The 20,609-nt window shown below is 37.9% G+C and overlaps 1 protein-coding gene across 1 annotated transcript in view; it reads right to left on the reverse strand.

The window, feature by feature from the left end:
* calcr (calcitonin receptor) overlaps window positions 1–20,609 on the reverse strand; it is a 54,752-nt gene that overhangs the window by 15,289 nt on the left and 18,854 nt on the right. The window contains exons 2-14 of the mRNA XM_028597525.1: window positions 13,731–13,798; window positions 10,091–10,238; window positions 9,693–9,800; window positions 4,837–4,925; window positions 4,586–4,745; window positions 4,344–4,454; window positions 4,121–4,233; window positions 3,063–3,135; window positions 2,832–2,942; window positions 2,521–2,633; window positions 2,124–2,289; window positions 1,931–2,041; window positions 1,607–1,719 (exon numbers count right to left, since the gene is read on the reverse strand). Coding sequence (XP_028453326.1) covers window positions 1,607–1,719; window positions 1,931–2,041; window positions 2,124–2,289; window positions 2,521–2,633; window positions 2,832–2,942; window positions 3,063–3,135; window positions 4,121–4,233; window positions 4,344–4,454; window positions 4,586–4,745; window positions 4,837–4,925; window positions 9,693–9,800; window positions 10,091–10,238; window positions 13,731–13,775 — 1,461 coding nt within the window. The 5' untranslated portion in view covers window positions 13,776–13,798. The remainder of the gene's footprint in view (window positions 1–1,606; window positions 1,720–1,930; window positions 2,042–2,123; window positions 2,290–2,520; window positions 2,634–2,831; window positions 2,943–3,062; window positions 3,136–4,120; window positions 4,234–4,343; window positions 4,455–4,585; window positions 4,746–4,836; window positions 4,926–9,692; window positions 9,801–10,090; window positions 10,239–13,730; window positions 13,799–20,609) is intronic.

The following is a 20,609-nucleotide window of genomic DNA, read 5'->3' on the forward strand; positions in this document are numbered from 1 at the left end:
TATATTTTACATTTAAGGTGGGCACAACTCTCAATAGGGACACAATAAATAAACAATGACAATCTGCTGTTGGTGATGACCCTAAAAAGAGATAGTGAAGTATAAAAATACAATGTTTTCACTTCTCATTTGATGGTGTGGTCCTTGATTGTGAAAGATAGTATTGAGAGCTAACATTGGCATCAACTCAGTCTTATCAGATAAGACAATAGTGGAACGTTTATTTTGCCTTTTATTTCTCTATGGGATCGTACTGCTGAGGTTGTTTGTTTTAAGAGGTTTCCTGAAGCTGGGAGTCTGAGTCAGCAAAGCTCAGGTTTCTGTGGTAACAGATGGAGCAGCTGATCTCTGGTTATGATCGATCAGCAGACTTAGATTTTTTCTCCCAGGTTTGCCAGGACAGCTGTGTACTACACTGCCTGGATGGAGACAAGACAGAGTTTCATGCAGTTGTTTTGTTTACAAGTTGCTGTTATTTACAATTGGTTATTTTCACTTTTCCAGATCGGACAGCGGAGTTATTGTTGTTCTTTTTTAATTTCCTTGGATTTTCGATATATCGTATTTTTTTTTTAGAGTATGCCTAATCATCAGTATAAAAATGGAAATGCTTGAATAAAGAAAGCCAGAAAATGTTAACTAGTAAAAATGTCTCAAAGGGCACTTTTGGTTCAAAGTGCAAATGTTGGTTTTGTGCAAGATTAACTGTCGTTAAATTGTGTCATTAAAACTCACTAAAACTAAAGACAAATAATTATTTGATGCATTAAAACATGAATAAAAACACTCAGCTGTCCAATATTGTGTTACTGAAGACATTTTCCAGCTAATCGTGACCTCTTGCATCACAGCTGAAAAGTGCAAAGTTATTAGTGAATATACCAGTGATGGATGTAAAATTAAAGATTACATCACACACAATATTATTATAGGATCAAGATGACCAAGTGACCACACCAACCTCTAGCAAACACCAGTATGATACCACCATTTTCTGTAATCACCATGACATTTAGCAGGAATAACATTGATTAAATTGTATAACTAATCTGTGAACAATAAAATTAATGAATTGCAGTGCCGATTAAAAGTAATGCGAGTAAATGTGTATACAGTAATCCGTTAGTGTGTCTCTGAATTCCTTTCTAGCAAAATACTGGAATGAGCTCTGCAGTGTCCTGGTCTGGTTTCCATGTGGGAAACATTGGTACAGCAGCCTGGTGCTGTTTGTGATAAGAAGGTTGTTAATATGTGATGGTGTCAACACGAGTGTAGGCCTGTGTTTTATAATAGCCTGTATACAGTAGCCTGGGGGACAGAGGACTTGCGTGTTACTTTCCATCTCTAAATATTTCTGTGGAGCTCAGTATAGGAGAGTAATGGTTTTTGGAAATAAAATGCCTGTTAATATTGGTGTCTGCTACAATATTTATTGGCAACTACATCAGACTGCATACTTCCAGTTTCCACATTTTCTGCTATCTGCCCACACTCAAAATACCAGAGGACTCCATGCAAAAACAGAAAAGATTATGCTGACCCGTTACACAGTGACCACTATATAGTAGATTTATGATAGCAGGCTACTGCACCTTAAATAAGTTACCTTCAACTTTGCCTTAGTGTTTTCATTGCAGAGTGTGTAGTTGGACCAAGTGTGGTTGGTATCCGGGTGGCGAAACCACTGCCCGTCCTCCCCACAGTACTTAATGGCCTTTTCTGAAGTAACAATTGAGTAATAAATGCATCTTTTCCAAACGTCTTCAAATTCATACAGTTGTGTCAATGTATTCATGTTCTGTTAGCCTTGGTATATTCTTCCTCATATAGTAATTCATATTTTATAGTTCTTGAAAAACAGAGTGAGAGGTGAATTCATCATGCATCAGTAGACCTTTAAAGGAGGACACTATTGAGTCTTGCAGCTCACCTGTTGGGTCAAAGTCAGCAAAATAATTGGGGCAGTTTTGAGAGGTGTATGTTCCCGCTGGAGTGTCATCCCAGCACAGCCAGCCATCCCAGTTACGACTGCAGTGCAGCCCTGCAACACCAATAGCAACAGAGAGTTAAACATCTGGAGAGGAGAAGTAGCCATTATGAGTCTCATTTGATAATATCTCTACCTGATTTGTTATAGGGTGCATCTCGATTTATTTTCTCGAAGCATTTGTACTGGCTGTCAAGGATTTTCTTTCTCACAATTTCGTCTTTTTCTGGGTTAACCAAGGGGCTGACTGTGGCCTCATCAGTAGACTCTACCTTTGTGTTCCCTGAGAGATGGGAGGCTGCCTTTATTTTATTGACACACACACACACACACACACACACACACAACACACACACACACACACACACACACAGTAATGATTAATGAGGATTGAGCTATGAGCAGTAAGGCTATGGGAAAAAAGCATGACACAACTGAAGAAATTGTAATCTTAATCACCAAGAATCTCTATGCATAATCCATACAATACATTATTAATGAATTTGTAACTACAGTATATCTGGATACATTACCTTCAACCTCTCCTTAGTGTTGACAGCACAGAGTGTATAATTGGTCCAAGTCGTATTGCTCTCTGGATGGTGAAACCACTGTCCGTCTTCACCACAATACTTAGTTGCCTTTTCTAAAAAGAACAATATACTGTATGTTGCATATTATCTAAATTCCCACTCCAATAAACCTTGGTCCCATGAAATTAAATAATTAAATCCTTACAGGAACTTTATAGTCCATCTTCTACAGCACAATAAGGTCAGCTTAACAAGATACCAGCAGAACTAAAAAACTGCAAAAAAAAAAATTTTTGAGGCACACTGCTCACCTGTGGGATCAAAGTCAAAAAGATAATCTGGGCAGTTCTGGGAGGCGAAGGTTCCGGCTATAGTGTCATCCCAGCACAGCCAGCCATCCCAGGTACGACTGCAGTGCAGCCCTGCAGCGTCAACAAAGCCACAAAAACATGATGACAAATGTTTGGAGGCCTCGTGGTGGTTCCATCATGAAACCTCTCAAACAGAGTTCAACAGTGAGTGTCAGTCGACTGTATCAGTACCTGATTTGTTAAAAGGTGGGTCTCGACATAGTTTCTGGAGGCATTTGTATTCATTCTCAAGCATTTTCAGTTTCTGTAAAAAAACAAACAGACAACAGATGTTTTGACATTACTTAATATTGTATAGACAAATTATTTATTAGTCAAAACTCAATTCTGGATCAACAATAATCCCTTTTAGCCAGAGCTGCGGATCAAACAGTTTGGGGAAATTAAACTACAATAATTGTATAGATGAGGGCTGCAGTCTTAATGTAATTTAATAAAATCTCAGTAGGGAGGATTGATGTCAGACAATTGTATAATTATTAGGCAATATTTATTAAGAAAATAGTACAGTGCAACCTTTATTTTTTTGAGGAGAAGCAAAGGCAGTAGCATTATGTATGTATGGAAGGCACTCACAATCAGGGTCTTACTGAAGATAGGTGTGCCAAATCAGACAACGTTCACGTAAGTGATAAGTGATAAACAATCTTGTTGTTTAGGTTGGAGGACTGATCGCATGGACAGACAGAGACAGTGTGTACAGACCAAGAGGTGAAAGAGAAAGAGGTGCTATTACAGGACAAAATGATGATCCCTCATAAGTTTCCCACCCATGCTGGGAGCACTACTAGTCTCTGCAGCAGATACATGTTTGTTTTTATTTTATTTATTTTTAAATTAGTGTGCTAACTTATGTAACTCACTTAAGTAACTGCAACTTTGGTTCAGACTAAACAACTGCTTTGTACTGTTAAAATTGATCAAAAGTTACCGCTGTCATTATGTGCTTATTATAATATATCTGTGTAAAATGTACATTTGAGTACAAATCTTTAAATGACCTCTATACTGCTATACCACTGCTGTCTGTACGGCTGACCCCCCTGAGATCCACATGCTATTAATTATCCTGTACATGTTCTGAAACTATATTCCTATTACACTATAATTGCAGAGGGGGCCACATAAACGTCTTGAACGTGCAGGAAGACCCAGTAGTATTTAACCTGCATTCATAACGTGTACAATAAATACACAATGGATAGTTTATTTAATCAACAATACTTTACCCTCAGTCTCTTCTCATGGGTGGTTGCGCTGAGTGTATAGTTGGTCCAAATCCTATTGAACTCTGGATGGTGAAACCACTGACCATCCTCTCCACAGTACTTAGTTACCTTTTCTGGGAAACAAAAAAAGTATGTGATTAATTCCAGTTTCCTAAAATGCAGTCCACAGAGCCAGATTAAAAGTGAATTCATCATGTGAGGGTAACAGCAAGTCTCTGCTCACCTGTGGGGTCAATGTCGCCAAAATAATTGGGGCAGTTTTGGGAGGCGTAGGTTCCCGCTGGAGTGTCGTCCCAGCACAGCAAGCCATCCCAGTTACGACTGCAGTGCAGCCCTGAAACAGTCAACAAACAGACAAATGTTACAGGCCCCTTGTTCATAAATTTGTCCAAAGTGAAATCTCATAAATCAGGTTGATACATAATACAATTATTTGTCTGTAGGCCAGTTACACAAGACCGCTACCTGATTTGTTATAAGGTAGATCTTGCTTCATTTTCTCTGAGCATTTCATTTCATTCTTGAGGAGAATTTTTTTCACAACGTTGCCTTTTTCTGTGTTAACCTCTGTGGTCTCTGTGGTCGGCTCTCCAGCAGCATCCCTTAAAAAATGGGGAACTTCCTTCTAAGAAAAAAAAGATAGTTCACCGTGAAAATGAGCAGCTGAGGCCTCGTTCTTCCATTACTTACAGGATAAAATGCCAATAACCAAATACCTCTAACTTGTTCTTTGAAGCTGGTTGACAAGTGGTTGATCCTGTCTGGACCCAGTTACCCAATTCAGCACAATATTTGGTCACTTTTTCTGTAAAGAAAAAAAAACATGTAATTACTTTACAGCAACTTGAAAACATAATAATTTATCAATAATTATCCTGAAAGCATATCAAATTACTTGTAGGTACATTATTGCTTTTGTTTGAGGTTCAAGTAGAGAATCAAGTAGTGTTCTTTGCTCTGACTTTGTTTTTCAGCATCATCCAAACACAAAAATTGGACCCTCAATCTTGGCATTACAGAACAACTGTGATTAATTTAACTCGGCACGCATCATCAAACATTATGTCAAATAGTAAAAATCCCCTCTTTAGAGTAATTTTCTGCAAGATTCTCAGATGTCAGGCTTAAAACCACATATACTTTTTTGTAACAGGACATTGGTCCTGACAACAACAACAACAACCATAGCCCGACTGCCTAGTCTTCTTCGACAGCTCATCAACTGTTTAGCGTCCACTTCCAACTGCACGTCTCCCCTGAAGCCTCATATCAACCGCATCAGCTTTCAAACAAGTAGCCATAAGGGGACTCTTAATGTCACAGGTATTTTGGTAAGATTCTTTATGAGCATCCTCTTACAAAAACACCTTCTCTCTCTTCTCATTCATATTCTCTCTCCCCATTAATCTCCCAGATGCTGTCAGTTTTTGTAATCCCTCATTTAGAATCTTCTTGTTTTCTCTCTATACCCTTTAGCCCTCTCTCTGTCCTTTTCCTCACCCCATTCCCCCCCCCTCTCTCCATCATATTGTATCTCCTAAATCAGACATGACTCGACTCTGGATTTCTTCAACTAGATATTATTGAGCCATGAATTGCTCACAATGTATAAACTGCTCATACTGTAGTATATCGCAATCTGAACATTAAGTGTGCTTACATAATCACTTTCCACAGTCAATTTCAATATAAATAAATATCTGTTTTCATTTATTACGTCTGATTGATAAACAACATGTTATAGGCTAATAATAAACATCATATTCAGTTTATGAGTCACTTATACTAGCTGTCCTCTGCACTTACTGTTGTGTAAGTCTTTATCCATTGTAGCACACAGATGCAACAGTGATTTCTTTAAGAACACTACATGTCCACAGCCATGCTAGCAACTATGCAAGGCTATGCCTATAGTCACAGCAGTGCTTTGAGTTAAATGCTACTGTTAGCTTCGTAACATGCAGATGTTGCAGGTGTTATCTTTACCATGTTCTCTATCTTAGTTTAGCATTAGCACACAAAGTACAGCTGAGGGGAATGTCAGCTGTTCTGCAGGTATTTGGTCATGAACCAAAATATTGGACAAATTAAAATTTTGACTTGATGATTGCACTAAATCAAGTCAAGTCATAGTATAGTATGCAGAAAAAATGCATAGTATAGTATGTTAAAAAAGCCATAGTATAGTATTTTGAAAAGTCATTAAAAAGTCATAGTGCAATTTGTCGAAAAACGTCAAAAATAGTATGTCGAAAACAAACAAACATGGTATAGTAGTAGTAGTATACAGTCATATATAACAGTATCTCGAAAAAAGTGATCACAAATTCATAGTATAGTATGTCGAAAAAAAGTAATTGTATAGTATGTCAAAAAAGTCATAGTATATTATGTGAAAAAAAATCAAAGTCATAAAGAACGATAGGAACAAAAAAAGATTCCAAAGTCCTCATGAGAATGTGTTCATCGATCATGTCGAAAAAAGTCATAGTATAGTATATCAAACAAAAAAAACAACAAGATTGCGAAGTCCTCATGAGAATATGGGCATTGATTCCGTCGCCTCTCACATGGTAAGCAAGCACTCTACATTTGAAAAAAGTGGTAAAAAGTCATAGTTTAGTATTTAGAAAAAATGATAAAAAAGTCTAAGTATAGTATGTTGAAAAAAGTGATAAATTAAAGTATAGTATGTTGAAAAAAGTCCTAGTATGGTATGTCCAAAAAAATCATAGCAAAGTATTTTGAAAAAAGTCATAGTACAGTGTGTTGAAAAAAGTCATAGTTTAGTATTGTATGTCAAAAAAGTCATAGTATAGAAGATCAAAAAAATCATCAAAAAGTCATAGTATAGTATGTTGAGAAAAGTCATAGTACAGTATGTCGAAAAAATTATAGTATAGTACATAGCAAGCTCTCTATCATTTGAGCTAATTCCCTGGTGAAAGTAACACTGGTGTATTTCTGTCCAGAACATCTCTTCATACACCCCTACATGGAACGCAGCACAGACGCACCCAGTGGAAACTATGCTATACTATACTATAGTACAGTGGTTCCCAACCTTTTTTCCTTGGCGCCCCCCTACTCATGTCTAAGAAAAGCTGAGCCCCCGCCCGAAACCAAAGTTGAGGTAACTCTCGAGATAGAGCCTTACTTTCCTTTTTGATACAGAGGAGTTATCAGCACTGTTACGTTTCTCCTCCATGTTTCATTCATAAAATTGTGATGCCGTGGCGGCAGGAAAAATGAGGATACAACAAAATATATAGTTTTCATACTGACTTTTGTATACATTAGATATTCTAGTGTATTATCATCATTTGTTTAACATGTGCAAAACAATTTTTTTTACCTCAACCTCAAACCAGATAAAGACTCGCGCCCCCCCTGTGATCTTTGCCGCCCCCCCTGGGGGTGCCCGGACCCCAGGTTGGGAACCACTGCTATAGTATACTATGTCGAAAAAAGTGATAAAAAGTTATAGTATAGTATGTCGCAAAAAAGTCATAGTATAGGTTGACAAAAAAAATCATAGTGTATTATGTCGAAAAAAGGTATGGGAAAGGAAAGATTAAAGATAGTCCTGATGAGTACCTCCTACATGCAAAGTAAGCGCTCTATCATTTACTCTAATTCTCTGGTGAAAGTAACACCCGTGTCTGTCCACAACATCTCTTCCTGCTCCCCTACATGCCTCCTCCCTTAGATGGAACACAGCACGGACACGCCCAGTGGAAACTATACTATACAATACTATAGTATAGTATGTTGAAAAAAAGTGATAAAAAAAGTCACAAAAAGGGCTAGTCCAGACTTGAAATGAAACTGGAGTTACTGTCTGCAGTGACTCATTTCTGGTGCAAGCAGTGCTAACAACTGAGCCACCGTGCCACTGAATGAATGTATGTTATAAACAGTCATATATAATAGTATGTCGATAAAAGTCATAACAAGGTCATAGTATAGTATGTCGAAAAAAAGTCATAGTATAGGTTGTCAAAAAAAGTCATAGAAAACATTAAGATTCCAAAATCCTCATGAGAACATGGGCATTGAACCCTCTATCTCTCACATGCTAAGCAAGCACTCTCAAATTTCAGGTAATTACCTGGTGAAAGTAACGCCGAAAAAAGAAAAAAGAAATGAAAAGGGCCAGCCCGGACTGGGAATCAGTGACAACTTCCTGGTGCTAGCAGTGCTTAAAACTGAGCCACTGTGCCACTAAAAGAACTTACAGTATGTTGAAAACAGTCATGTATAATAGTATGTCAAAAAAAAGTCATTGTGTAGTATGTTGAAAAAAGTTCCAAAGTCCTCTTGAGAATGCAGGCATTGATCCCGCTACCTCTTGCATGCTAAGCAAACGCTCTACCAAAAGTTATAAAAAAGTCGAAAAAACTGATCATAGTATAGAAGTATGTTTTGGTGTGCATACATTTTCGTACAATATCATAGAGACCCGTTCATGAGAATGCGTTGCATATCTACTGTACACGTTTATATGTCATTCTCTGTCAATATGTCTGTCTGATGTAAAGAAATAGTGGTGCAGATAGGCAAAACATTTGAACCCCTATAATTTCTTACTCTTTATTTTGCATGCTTCATCCCTTTCCGACTTGTTTAGCTATTTATTCTGCTTCAGCTGCTTCCCATGCTTAATCAAGTCTTATTTATGGATTCATACCCCATTCAAACCTTAAAATGTTCAATATCTTTTATTCATTTGGAGTTTAATACAACTTATAAATTATTTTTATTCTTTTTGAAATAACACAGCTGATTGATAATAAGACCCACCCATTTCCCATTTTACCAACTCATTCATTACTCTTTCAGTTACTTCTTTATCCAAATTAAAGCCGGCAATTTAGTTTGGTATCAGCTTTAAAAAAAACTTGCATACAATATCGGTATTATTCGGCTTTTGTAAGACATTCTTATTAATTACAACCATTTCCACTTTTCCACATTTTCCTACAACTTCACCTTCTTACACATTATAACCAGAAATTTACAGCTTTTCAAAAAACCTTAAAATATTCCACTTTTGTTTGATAGATTATTGGTATTATTCAACATTTCAATGAAATTCATACTAATTAAAACCATTCCCACTTTTTCCACTATTCTCTCTACTTCACCTACTTCTTATGCAATTATGCCAGCAATCCAGTTAAGCTTTAGCAATTTACTGTAGCTTTTCAGCATTCACAAGCATTTTCTGCAGGAAATGTATTTTCTAGTTACATTTTAAAAACACTCTTACCACAAAAATACCTGCAGTTCTTGCATTATGAGTTGATACAACCTCAAAACTCTGAGCACAGCCTCATAATGAACCAACCTTCCTCTGACAGTCACACATAAAATACAAAATAAAACCCTCCAAGCTTTCCTGAAGCCTCATGCTGGCCGTGGACCTTTATATCATATAATCAGCCCCATGACCTTTGACCTCCATCACACACAGAAGATTGGATTGTTTTCTGTGTTGCCTGCTGAACTGGGATTAAAATGTTCACAGAGCTTGTTGTATATTGGTGTGAGAAGTGCACATCTTTCTCACCAGTTGGGTCCAGGTCAGGGTGATCTGGACAGTTTTGTGTTACAGACATCCCAGCCGGTGTCTCGTCCCAGCACAAAAAGCCATCCCACATACGTTCGCAGAACGTACCTTAAAAGGAAAAGGGGAAAAAAAAGAAAAACTTGTAATGATTATTTTGAGTTATTACCAACACACATTTTCTGTGTTTTCACTTGTATATAGTGTATCAGTGTACGTGAGAGTTCTCTACAGCTTCCACTTCAAAAGCCCTCTGTTGAACCCATGCCAGAAACACTACCTTGAACAGGAATAACAACTGCTCCCAATCCACCACGTTAAAACGTCATTACATCTGTGATGCTCTCCCAAAGGTAATCGATTTGGCCTTAAGAAGCCTTAAAACGATTTGGCCCTCTCACCGGTTCTGTTTTCTTGGTAGTCTTTGCTGGACAGCTCAAGGCATTTATATTGACCCTGGCTCACCGCCTGGTTCTGTCCATCTGTCATGCTATTTCCAGGCCTGAGTGATGGATCTGAGATTGACTCAGCACCTCCCGCCACCCTGTGCTGTGGAGACAAAAGGACACAAGAGGTGAGAGGAAGGGGGAAGAAAACCTGTTGTATACTGACTTGGCACACAGTATGGAGTGTTGATAGGGAGTTGGTTGTGTGTGTGTATTTGTTTTGTGCTTGCTGCACTGATCTACATTCTCTTGACCGTCAGATGAAGCATAAATAGTATCCTGGTTGATAATGTTCGCACAATTTATAATACTTCATCAGTGATTTATCATCCTTATAAAAGATAAAAAATGAAATCGAAAAATAAGCATGCAACATTTTTAAATCATCTTCAAAGCTGAGCTGATAAGGATTTCCCTCTGGCTTGAAATTCGAGTTACTCGCTATTCATGTAACTCATTAAAGTGTGTTTGGGAGCTCACAAAAGAAGTTAAGCAGCTGATTTTCTCCAAATGAATCTTATCTCTGCTCTATTGTTTGTATTTGGAGGTGGCATTAGAAATGAAGAAGCCTTGAGTGTGAAATGCTGATTTTGATAAAGCTGCTCACTGAAGGATAAAGAGCCCATTTTGGGGTGACTTATCTCACACATTTTTTGGGCTGAAAATTAAGCCTCTCAGAGTGCGAGACTCATGCACTTACATTTTCTAAATCATTTAAGGAATTTTAATGCTTTGCCTGGGAGATTGTTGTTGCCTTATCACAATTGAGATGCAAACCTCATTCATCTGTCTATGTGGAGGCAAAAGGAATTCTCATTAGACCAAAATACCATTCTTACCTGTCTGATAACACTTTGACAAAAAACTGTGACTTTTGTGAGAATGCTGATGTCCCATGTAGCAGTTTAGCAGCCGTACATATGATGTCACTCCAAACATTGAAGTAAATGACGTCATACATACGACCACCAGGCCACCACCAATATCAACAGATGAGAAAGAAAGATGTCAAGGCATTTCCTCATTACAATTCATTCATCTTCCTGAATCAACATGACAAGACTACTCAAAAAAGAAAGCACAGAAACATAAAGCAGAACAGAGATACATCAGGCAGAAAACATTTGGCAGGGATACTATTCTGGCCCTCAATGTCAAGCTTGATGCGAAACAGCAATGGAAATAAAAATGTCCATTTCACAATGACACTGAAGAAGGGACAAGGACTAATGAAATGCCTGCAGTAAAAGCTTAATCCTGCCTGGTACAGGATGAATATCATCTCTGAACTTTCCAAAATGTATAGTCATGGTGTTGAACATGTATTATACAACCCTCATTAAGACAATTGGTGTGCTGTAATTTGTAAGGAGAGCTACAAGTTCATCAAAAGGACATTTCAAAGTTTGATTTATTTAACTATAATCCATTTCATTAGGCAAATCAGCATATTTTAAATGACAGAGCAAAGTGCCAAAATGAAAGATATCATGTGTGTTAACATCGTTCACCAATGATTGCATCAAAAATTAAACAAAATTATAAGAACTAAAAACTAAAATGGAGAGTGACAGACGATGGGCGAAAACCCGAAAACCCAAACAGATGGAGACAATTACGGGATTGTAAATTGTCTGCAGCTAAAGAAACCAAGGGGACTAGCAGCACTTTTAGACAGCATTGACACTGCTGCTGTGGATAAACAATGACGCAACTTCAGTGCTGCGTTTGGTTCCGGCTCCTTAAGCTTGTGTTGCGTTCATTGTTGTTGTAAAATACCCTTTCAGCCATCTAGTAGTCTCGCATTGCCAGACCTACCTCCACAGCACTGGGTCTGGCTAGTACACACAGCATTCTGGGATGGGAGAAAAACGTGCTCTGGTTTATTGGCATTTCTTTAAACCAATCATAATCGTCATGGCCGGCGCTAAGCGGAGCCGCTGCAAAATAGCCTCGGGAAGGAACTTGTTTTGGTGGAACATGTGTACATTAAAAAGTTGTTTTAGTCATGCGAGAGATAACTCAGATTGGACAGATAGTCTAGCTAGCTGTCTGGATTTACCCTGCAGAGATCTGAGGAGCAGTTAACCATAGTCCTCTTAAAGCGACAAGAGTTTAAAAGTCCAACACAAAGAAAGCGGAAGGAAACGGACATCGACCAAAATACATGCATCCGGCGGAATTTCCTGCGGCACCGGAGCCATCCCGGAAGTGGAACGTCGTGGATATAGACCAGCCATCTAGTGTTTCTTCTTTTTGTCGTTTAACAGCAAACGACTGGTGAAAAAATATAGTTATAAGTTATTGCATACTTATTACATTTTAAAATAAATCACTTAAATGTAACTATATTGCTTTAGCAATAAACAAGCCTTTCTTTAATCTTTAATTTTATATTCATTTTTATTTAAGATAAAATACTATTTCAGTTGCACTTGTGATAAGAGGACACATCTGCTGTTTTGCAGTTTATATAAATAAACTCATTCTATTAAAAAAAATTGTGAGAAAATCGTATCGTGAACTTCAAATTGTGTATTGAATAGTGAGTTGAGTGTATTGATACACCTCTATAGTATGCTTAAGATCTTTACAACAGCAGGTGTGGAAAAAACACTACTGCTTTTGTCCAAAAACTGAAAGTTCCTTGTAGCCACTTTAAATTATTTAGAATGTTTTTTTTATGGGACTAAATATGTTATAATGTAGAATTTGTTTAACAGGAATTTTAATTCTTGTTTTATTTGAATTAATTGTATAAATTGCACTTCCTCTAGCTTCTACTTCTTCTTTTTGTTCTGGACTTGTCCCTAGGAAAGTTACTTTTGGTATTTTTGCTATATATGTGACACTAAGTTACTTTAAACAAGTGTAAAGTAAATGTACATTTTTACATTAATTAGAATAAATTTGTTGAGCCATGTGTGTAGCAGGACTGACTTGTAGCTTGAATCAGTGCACTGTTGTGATCATGTTGGCTAGTCAGGTTCATAGTTTTACAGGCACTGAGAGTATTTATGAAGAGAGGGCCTGTAAATTCTTGTTCCTCTACAGGTGCAGGGAGGTTATGATGTCGCCATGTCTGGTGCCTTGCAATTATTTGTTGAAAAGGCAGTCCCAAGAAGTGTTGTCCACAATACAACACAATGCAGAGTTATAGACCCACTACAAATGCACAGTGAGGTATTACATTTTAATTTTGTGTCTATATCCAAAACAAGTTTAAATACAGGTAAAATTCAAGACATTGTCGACTGTACATCATCTGCATAAAAGAATCAGAGATAATAACATGCAGACACATGCAGTCATGGATCACATATACTCTCTTTTGGGTTATCCAAGTTTGTAATGAACAAGCTGAGCTAACTATAAACTACAATTATGAATTATAAATGATGAGTGAAAATTAATCACAAGATTTTTCTTTTCTAAGAAAAGAATACCCCTAGACTGCAACATATTACATGTCCATTTACTGAAAGTTGAATCCTATCTTTAAACACACATAGGCTATGCAGCAAACATAATGGGCAGAAAGAAAATGCTAAGTTCACCTTACAGCATGACTTGAATTAAAAAAATGAGAGCTTACCACCAGGAGAAACCAAAGGATCCAAAGGGAGCCCGCTAACTTCATATCTTCCTCTCGCAGGCGAATTTCTAGAGAGAGAGAGAGAGAGAGGGAATAGAAGGACAAGTTACAATTATCAGAAAACAAGTTGTGTACCGTGAAAGTGACTGACTGAACAAACAGATGGCTGTTTTAAATCAGGATTATGGCCTCAGGAGAAAACAGCAACAGCAATCATGAATCTAAAATGCAAAACACTGCAGCAGAGGAACTGCAGTTTATGGCATTTTACACTTTTCTTCCTGTGTGCGTGGGTGCTTGTGTCTGAAAGACAGAGAGAAAGTGTACCCGTCAATACTTGAAACAACAGCATGAAAGAGTAACGTTATATTGTGTGAGCAAGGAAAAATACAGAGACACAGTCAGACTAAAATAGTTGATGGTCATTAATCATTTTGTGCTGAGCCTCCACTCTGCAGGTCGGCGGCAGCAGAACTGCCAGTTTAGTAACTGAGTCTGGTCTCTTTGCTTTGGCTCGTAGAGTCCCTGTTGGAAGCCCATCACTCTGCAGTTTGAACAGTCAGAACAACCTACTGGTTGCTATCCACACCCCACAAACGGCCCAGGGGGCAGGCTTTTTAGCTGATAGCATGAGCAAGTCCTATAAGTCACTGTGAAAGGTTGTTTTGGCTTTCAGACTTGCACACTGATGGTAGGCCACTTAGCACTAGATAACAAATAAACCTGGAACTGCATCTGCCAAGAACTTAAGGCTCGGAGTGCTGATGTCTGACCAGAGATGCCTTCAATTTCCCTTACAATTCTTATTCATAAATTATAGTAGATAGGAGGATGATTATTGTTAGCTCCAGATGTTCCCTGTCTACTCTCAGAAAGAGATCACTTCTAATTCTCTGGCTCAGGTCCAAATACAACTCTCATTTTCAATAAATTAGAATTTAAGGGATTAGTCAATTAATCTATTAGTCGGTTGACAGGAAATTAATCAGCAACTATAAAAATGTATTAATTGTTTAAGATACCTGGTTCTAGCTCCTTAGTTGTGAGGATTTGCTGCTTTTATTTGTATTATGTGATAGTAAACTTAATATATATTGTTTGTAGGACAAAAGAAGCAATCTCAAGAAATCACCTTGGTTGTTTGTCATTTATCACTATGTTAAGATATTTGATGCACCAACTAATGAAATAATCATTATTTGCAGCACAACAAGATATAAAACTTAATTACAAAATCTTTCAGTTTTTACAGGTGGCGGTCACTATTTTTCCATAACACAAAGGGTAACAGAAATTAATAAGAAAGTGGTGGAAGGGTGTTGTCAGCATTTGACGTTACATTTGACTACTCTCTGTGTACAACTTATAGTATTTCCTGTCAGTATTAAATGGTGCTTCAACAGATTTTCGCTTGGTAAATGACTAAAATGATCTATCCTGATTTCCTGTTGACAGACGCATCGACCAATGAATTGTTTCAGTTCAAAAGAAAACCAACAAGTTTTTCTTTTCCATTTTAGTGTCTATTACCGTAAACCTCACCCACCGTCCGAATCAGAATCTATTTAGCCATTTTTAGCCTGATTCTTGACTCTGATCAATTTTTCCAGAATGAATAGAGATTATATAGTATACTGTATGTAATGTGGATCCAGCATGCTGGAAAGCTCAGTCAAGGACACAGCGACAGACCGCTCTGTATTTCTGCTTTCTAAAGAAGTAGGGAAGGAACACCAAGAACCACACAAAAACACCAGTCAAAGACAAAGGGATAACAGAGAGCATATGAAGGAATGAATGGATCCCAAAATTGCCTTGGGGAATGGAAGATCTATAAAAACTATCATCATACCAGAGCAGAGAATATACACCAGTCAATCACCTCTGGGTGTGCATGAGCATGTGGATTTGTCTAAAAGCAGGATATTCTCTGATAGAGACGTGTGTCTACAAGTCAAATAACATTATTCACTTTCTTGCCGAGCATTAGATGAGAAGATTGACACCACTCTGATGTCTGTACACTAAATATAAGGCTAAAGCAGCCAGCAGATGGTTATCTAAGCTTAGTTTAGCATTAAGACTGGAAACTGGGGGAGACAGCTATCCAGGCTCTGTCCAAAGGTAAAAATGACACGTATCAACCCCTGTAATGCTCATATGAATATAATACAGGTATTTGGACAGGTATTTTTTTAATAAACACTATGGAAACTGTCTTTGTGATTAAATTGGGGTAGCAGTTGGGATTATTTGAGACACCAGTAATCTCTGGAACATTTCAACATTATAACACACTCTCAGTCCATCAATAATATATTTGCCAACAGCCAAGTTTCACATTAGCTCTGCTGCACAGGGTTTAGTGACAGTTTAGTCAAACTTTCAGCTATATTTGACTTTCAGCGAGGGGAGGTGTGGGACTGTCTACAACTACGTCTTTCTGTCTTACCCATTAGTTCTTTATACATCTCTAAACATACTCCCCAGAGCATTTTGCGGGCCATTAGGTCCAATGTAATATGATCACTAAGCATGAAGCATGTGTAGCTCATTAAAGAGACAATACCCCATATAGAGAATACAAGGGAAAGCACTCAAACAGGATGAGTGCATACATAGAGGCTAAAGCACTCGACCCTTTCCAGTCTACTGTAGATCCAGTGAAAAGTCAAAGTTAAAATGGGGATTTGAAAGAATCTGCTTTTGCAACATTAATTACTGCTTAGATTATAAACCACTTTGAAAATAAAGACAAGTTGATTTGTGTGTAAGTAACAAGCACTGCCTGTAAAAAGGTTTAAAAACAGTTTTACTTGAAGGCTTTACTATCAAATTTGTGCCCTTGAACAGGCACTTTTTCTTCTGTTCTGTTCTTTGCAAAGGTACACAATGAATGTGTGGCTGACATTCAAACATATCTCTTTGTTTATTCCACCCATCATCTGCCTCCGTTATCTCTGTTCTCTTTGATTGTCAACCTTTTAAAACTAAAGTCTGACACAACATACATTTGCACTTTTGTTTGTTCAAAAAACTAAAAGTTTGAAATATTTTTTTTTAATGGTGGTAGATAAATTGTAGATAAATCACCAGAATCTCTTTAAAAAAATTAATAAACGTCTCCTGACTTGATTAGTATTATTATTCATATGTTTTCCCCTTAGTCAGATCCTGCGTCTCTTTTCTCCACGACTTCCTCTGCACTCTTTTTCTTTCTTTTTCTATCCCTTTCCTCCTCAGCTTTCCCCTCGTCCTTTCTTCGCCCTCTCTTTTTGTCATCATCACATCACTCTGACAGCAGCAGACAGAGCCACCCATCTCTTCTCTTTCCTCTTGCAGTGAGCGTTTACAGGCACGGTGACAAACCAGATTTGTGCTGACATCACATCAGTGATGAAGGATGCAGCAGCTCAACAACACCCCTCCCCAACCCACCACTCCACCCCCCAATATCTCACCACTTGGGAGCCCATCACTCAGTCTGAAGGGAGCAGCCACACGGACGTGATTTGGTGTCCCATTGACGGGCCACAACAAATGAGCTGGATTACAATGCAAGCTCAGACGGATTAGTTTGACGAATGGACAGATTGTGGACCTCATGCACAAGGCTCTCATATAAATCTTGTCTATAGAGACCAAAATATTTTCACCGATCTACTGGGCTCTTTTAATGCTTGCTGCAACCGAGGTTTGACAACTCTCCAACAACACATCCATAATCACACATCCCATTAAGTAATTTAATGCACATATCATGGCATGGCATGATCTGGAGCTGTGTGGCCTTTTTTTGGCCTTCCAGGAATACAAACAATGAATATTATAGAGGTCATATACATGGTGCACATATTTATTCAACATATGCTTGTTGTGCAGAAAAAAATATAATCCATTAAAACTGCAAAAAAACAACTTCTCTCTCTCCCCTCTCTGTCGCACTTGCAATGCGCAAACCAGCTATCTCTCTGAATGACCTGTGATTGAGCAAAATCTCCTTTCACAGGCTAGATTATCTAAAAATTGAAAACATAGCCAAGTCTAGTTTTCTCTCAGACCACTTAAATTACAATATGCTGAAAGATTATTATGGAACTTTTGCCCAACGACGCCAAAAATATAGTGCCTACCACAGCTTTAAAGGACTGTGTTTTATTGCACATTTTAGACCAATTAATATAAAAAATAAAATACATATGTATAAAAGTAGTGATATAAAAAAAATCCTTTAGCCTACTATTGTGCATATACTTTTATATTACTATATCAATATTTATCCTGATATAGTGAATCAATGGACAAACTTGTGATTAGGTAACAGGCAGGAATGTCTTTTTTAGGCTAATTTAATACTAGACAAATCAAGGTACTTAATCACACTGATGGGGAAATCCTGTAAAAATCCATATATATCCATGCTTATTGATTTGCAACACTGCCCACAATAGACTAATACAACCAGATTCACTAACAGGAAAGCAAACGATGTAATGCAAGCAAAATGAGCAACAAGTCACACATTATATCATCTCATGTTATATAACATCATATTACTATACTGCAGAGACTTGAAACATGAAACATTTTGTCATCTTCATTTATGTTCTCATAGTTATCTTCTCACTAGACAGTACTGTGGACAGTAGTCACGTCATCATAGTGCCCAGTTGCAAGCAATAACTGTTTTTAAAACTCCTTCTTGATGGTGTATTCAAACACACTTATGACTCATGCACATCCTTTAAATGGCATTAATGATTATGGGTTTTTCCGAGGTTTGAATTTCTGACTAAAAGGCATGTGAATATAAGTCAAAGCACTGAATTGAATCTAAGGCTTGGATGTCAGAGAGCCCTGATGGAGGAGAGTTTTGCGAACTTTTTTTATCAAAAAAAAAAGCATTTTAATGTAACTTTGAAAACAAACACATTTTCCCTGTGATGGATAATCACATAGTGTAGGCCTAGTCTATATCACAAAATTGTTTCCACAGTCTAGTCTCCACGAATTCAAACAATACAGAAATAAATGCAAACATGGCAACCTGGTGTTATTATTCTCAAAATGTAGAGTAGAACTATACAACACTACTGGAGGTAATGTGCTAAAACATTTAACTATGTAAAAATGACACCAAAATGTTTTTGGTTTTTTAAAAAGATTATTTTTTGGGGGCTTTTCTCTTTATTATGCAGTGACAGTGGATAGACAGGAAAGGGGGAGAAAGATGGGGGACGACATGCAGAAAAGGGCAACAGGTTGGATTCCAACCCTCGCCGCAGCAGGACTCAGCCAACACGGGGCAAACACTCTTACTGGGTGAGCTAGAAGCCACCCAGACAGTCTGTTTTAACACTGGTCTCTGACTCTCTTGTCAATAGGTCTTGAAGTGAGCATATTTCTGTGTTTGAGTCAAACTCGTGTTGAGGTGAAGCACGTAAACGGTGCAATCGCTGAAAGCTCAGCAGCTTGACTTTTCTGTGTGTTTGGCTTTATCATCCATCTAAAAATATACCAAATGCCAGTCTCTCCAATTAAGGTAAAAAGAACAAGCTTGCGTCATTTCCTCACATGCATTTACCTCCCTCTCCTCACCCAAATCCCACTTTCCTCTGCATTCTCATTTCCTCTCCGGCCTCTTTTCGCTTTCCACTTCCATATATCTTGTGTTCCTTTAATCTATTTCCCCTCTCACCTCGTTTCTCCATCTCTCTCTCATCAACCCTCCCCTCCTGTCTTTCTCCCAATCCCCCTCTCCATTCTCTCCCTCCGTTGCTCTACCATCTACCCCTTCAAAAAAGCTCTGCCCTCCTTTTCTCTCCAGTCACAGATGTCTCCCCCTTTCCGGCTACATTTTCAAGGCTTTCTCTCTGACTCTCTGCAGATCCAACAGATTCATCAGCTAGCACATCCTTTAAACATTAAACAGGTTCCCGTTATGGGGACACGTCATACAGTATGTTCAACTAATTTGTCCATGTTCTGCAGTCCTAATCCTATTCCTTGTTCTACTGCACGCAATCAGACAAGATACAGAACTAATAAAATGTTTAAAGGATTTACTGTAAAGAAAATCAGCATAACAGGAAATCAAAGGACTGCAGTAAATGGGGATGGTCTTTGGGATGGTTAGTGGATGGAAGACTTACTGTAAAATACAGTAACCTCACATCTGGAGGCTAACAGTAATTGGACTCCAGTTTGGGAATGTAAAGAGGCTGTTTGCAGTGAAAAGTTTTGATTTAAAGTTTAACCAGTTTTACTATACAAAGTAAGAGATTAATGGATCTTTAATTCCTCAGTTCCCAGTAGGATAAAAGAGTGTTGGCAATTTATGATTTGGTTTACTGCATTTTTTTCACTTGACTGGATGTTGAATTACTGCTGTTTCAGTCTGAACTCTTATGCCTCGATATCATATGCTCATCAAATAGCGGCTCGGTCAATTAGTTAGCAATGTGTCAGCACTGAAACAAAACACTAACACTCATAGTTCATCAGTCAGTGTTGTTGTTTGCTTATGCTTTTGATATGATGAAATGAGTTGGATAGTCATGCAATGTTGATTTTCATTGTAAAAGCCCAACACAAAGACAGTGCATTGATGACTTTTGAATGCACTGAGTGGCTTATGGAGTCTTAAACAAACATTACAATGAGGTTCCCTGCTGCAGTGAAGGATCGTTGAAGCCTGATTTACTGTCTTTGCATCCCAAACAAACCAAGAATGTGTTGATGGTTGACCAGTGGAAGACCAAACAGATTATGACAGGGAAATTCATCTCCATGATGAGTAAACAAATCAAGATGCATCTGAATACAAAAAGCCTTCATAGTCTGGATTGATTGGACCGTTATCTCCTCCGGCATATTGTG

This window comes from Perca flavescens, chromosome 14 (assembly GCF_004354835.1).
Source record: "Perca flavescens isolate YP-PL-M2 chromosome 14, PFLA_1.0, whole genome shotgun sequence".
NCBI classification, from domain to species: Eukaryota; Metazoa; Chordata; class Actinopteri; order Perciformes; family Percidae; genus Perca; species Perca flavescens.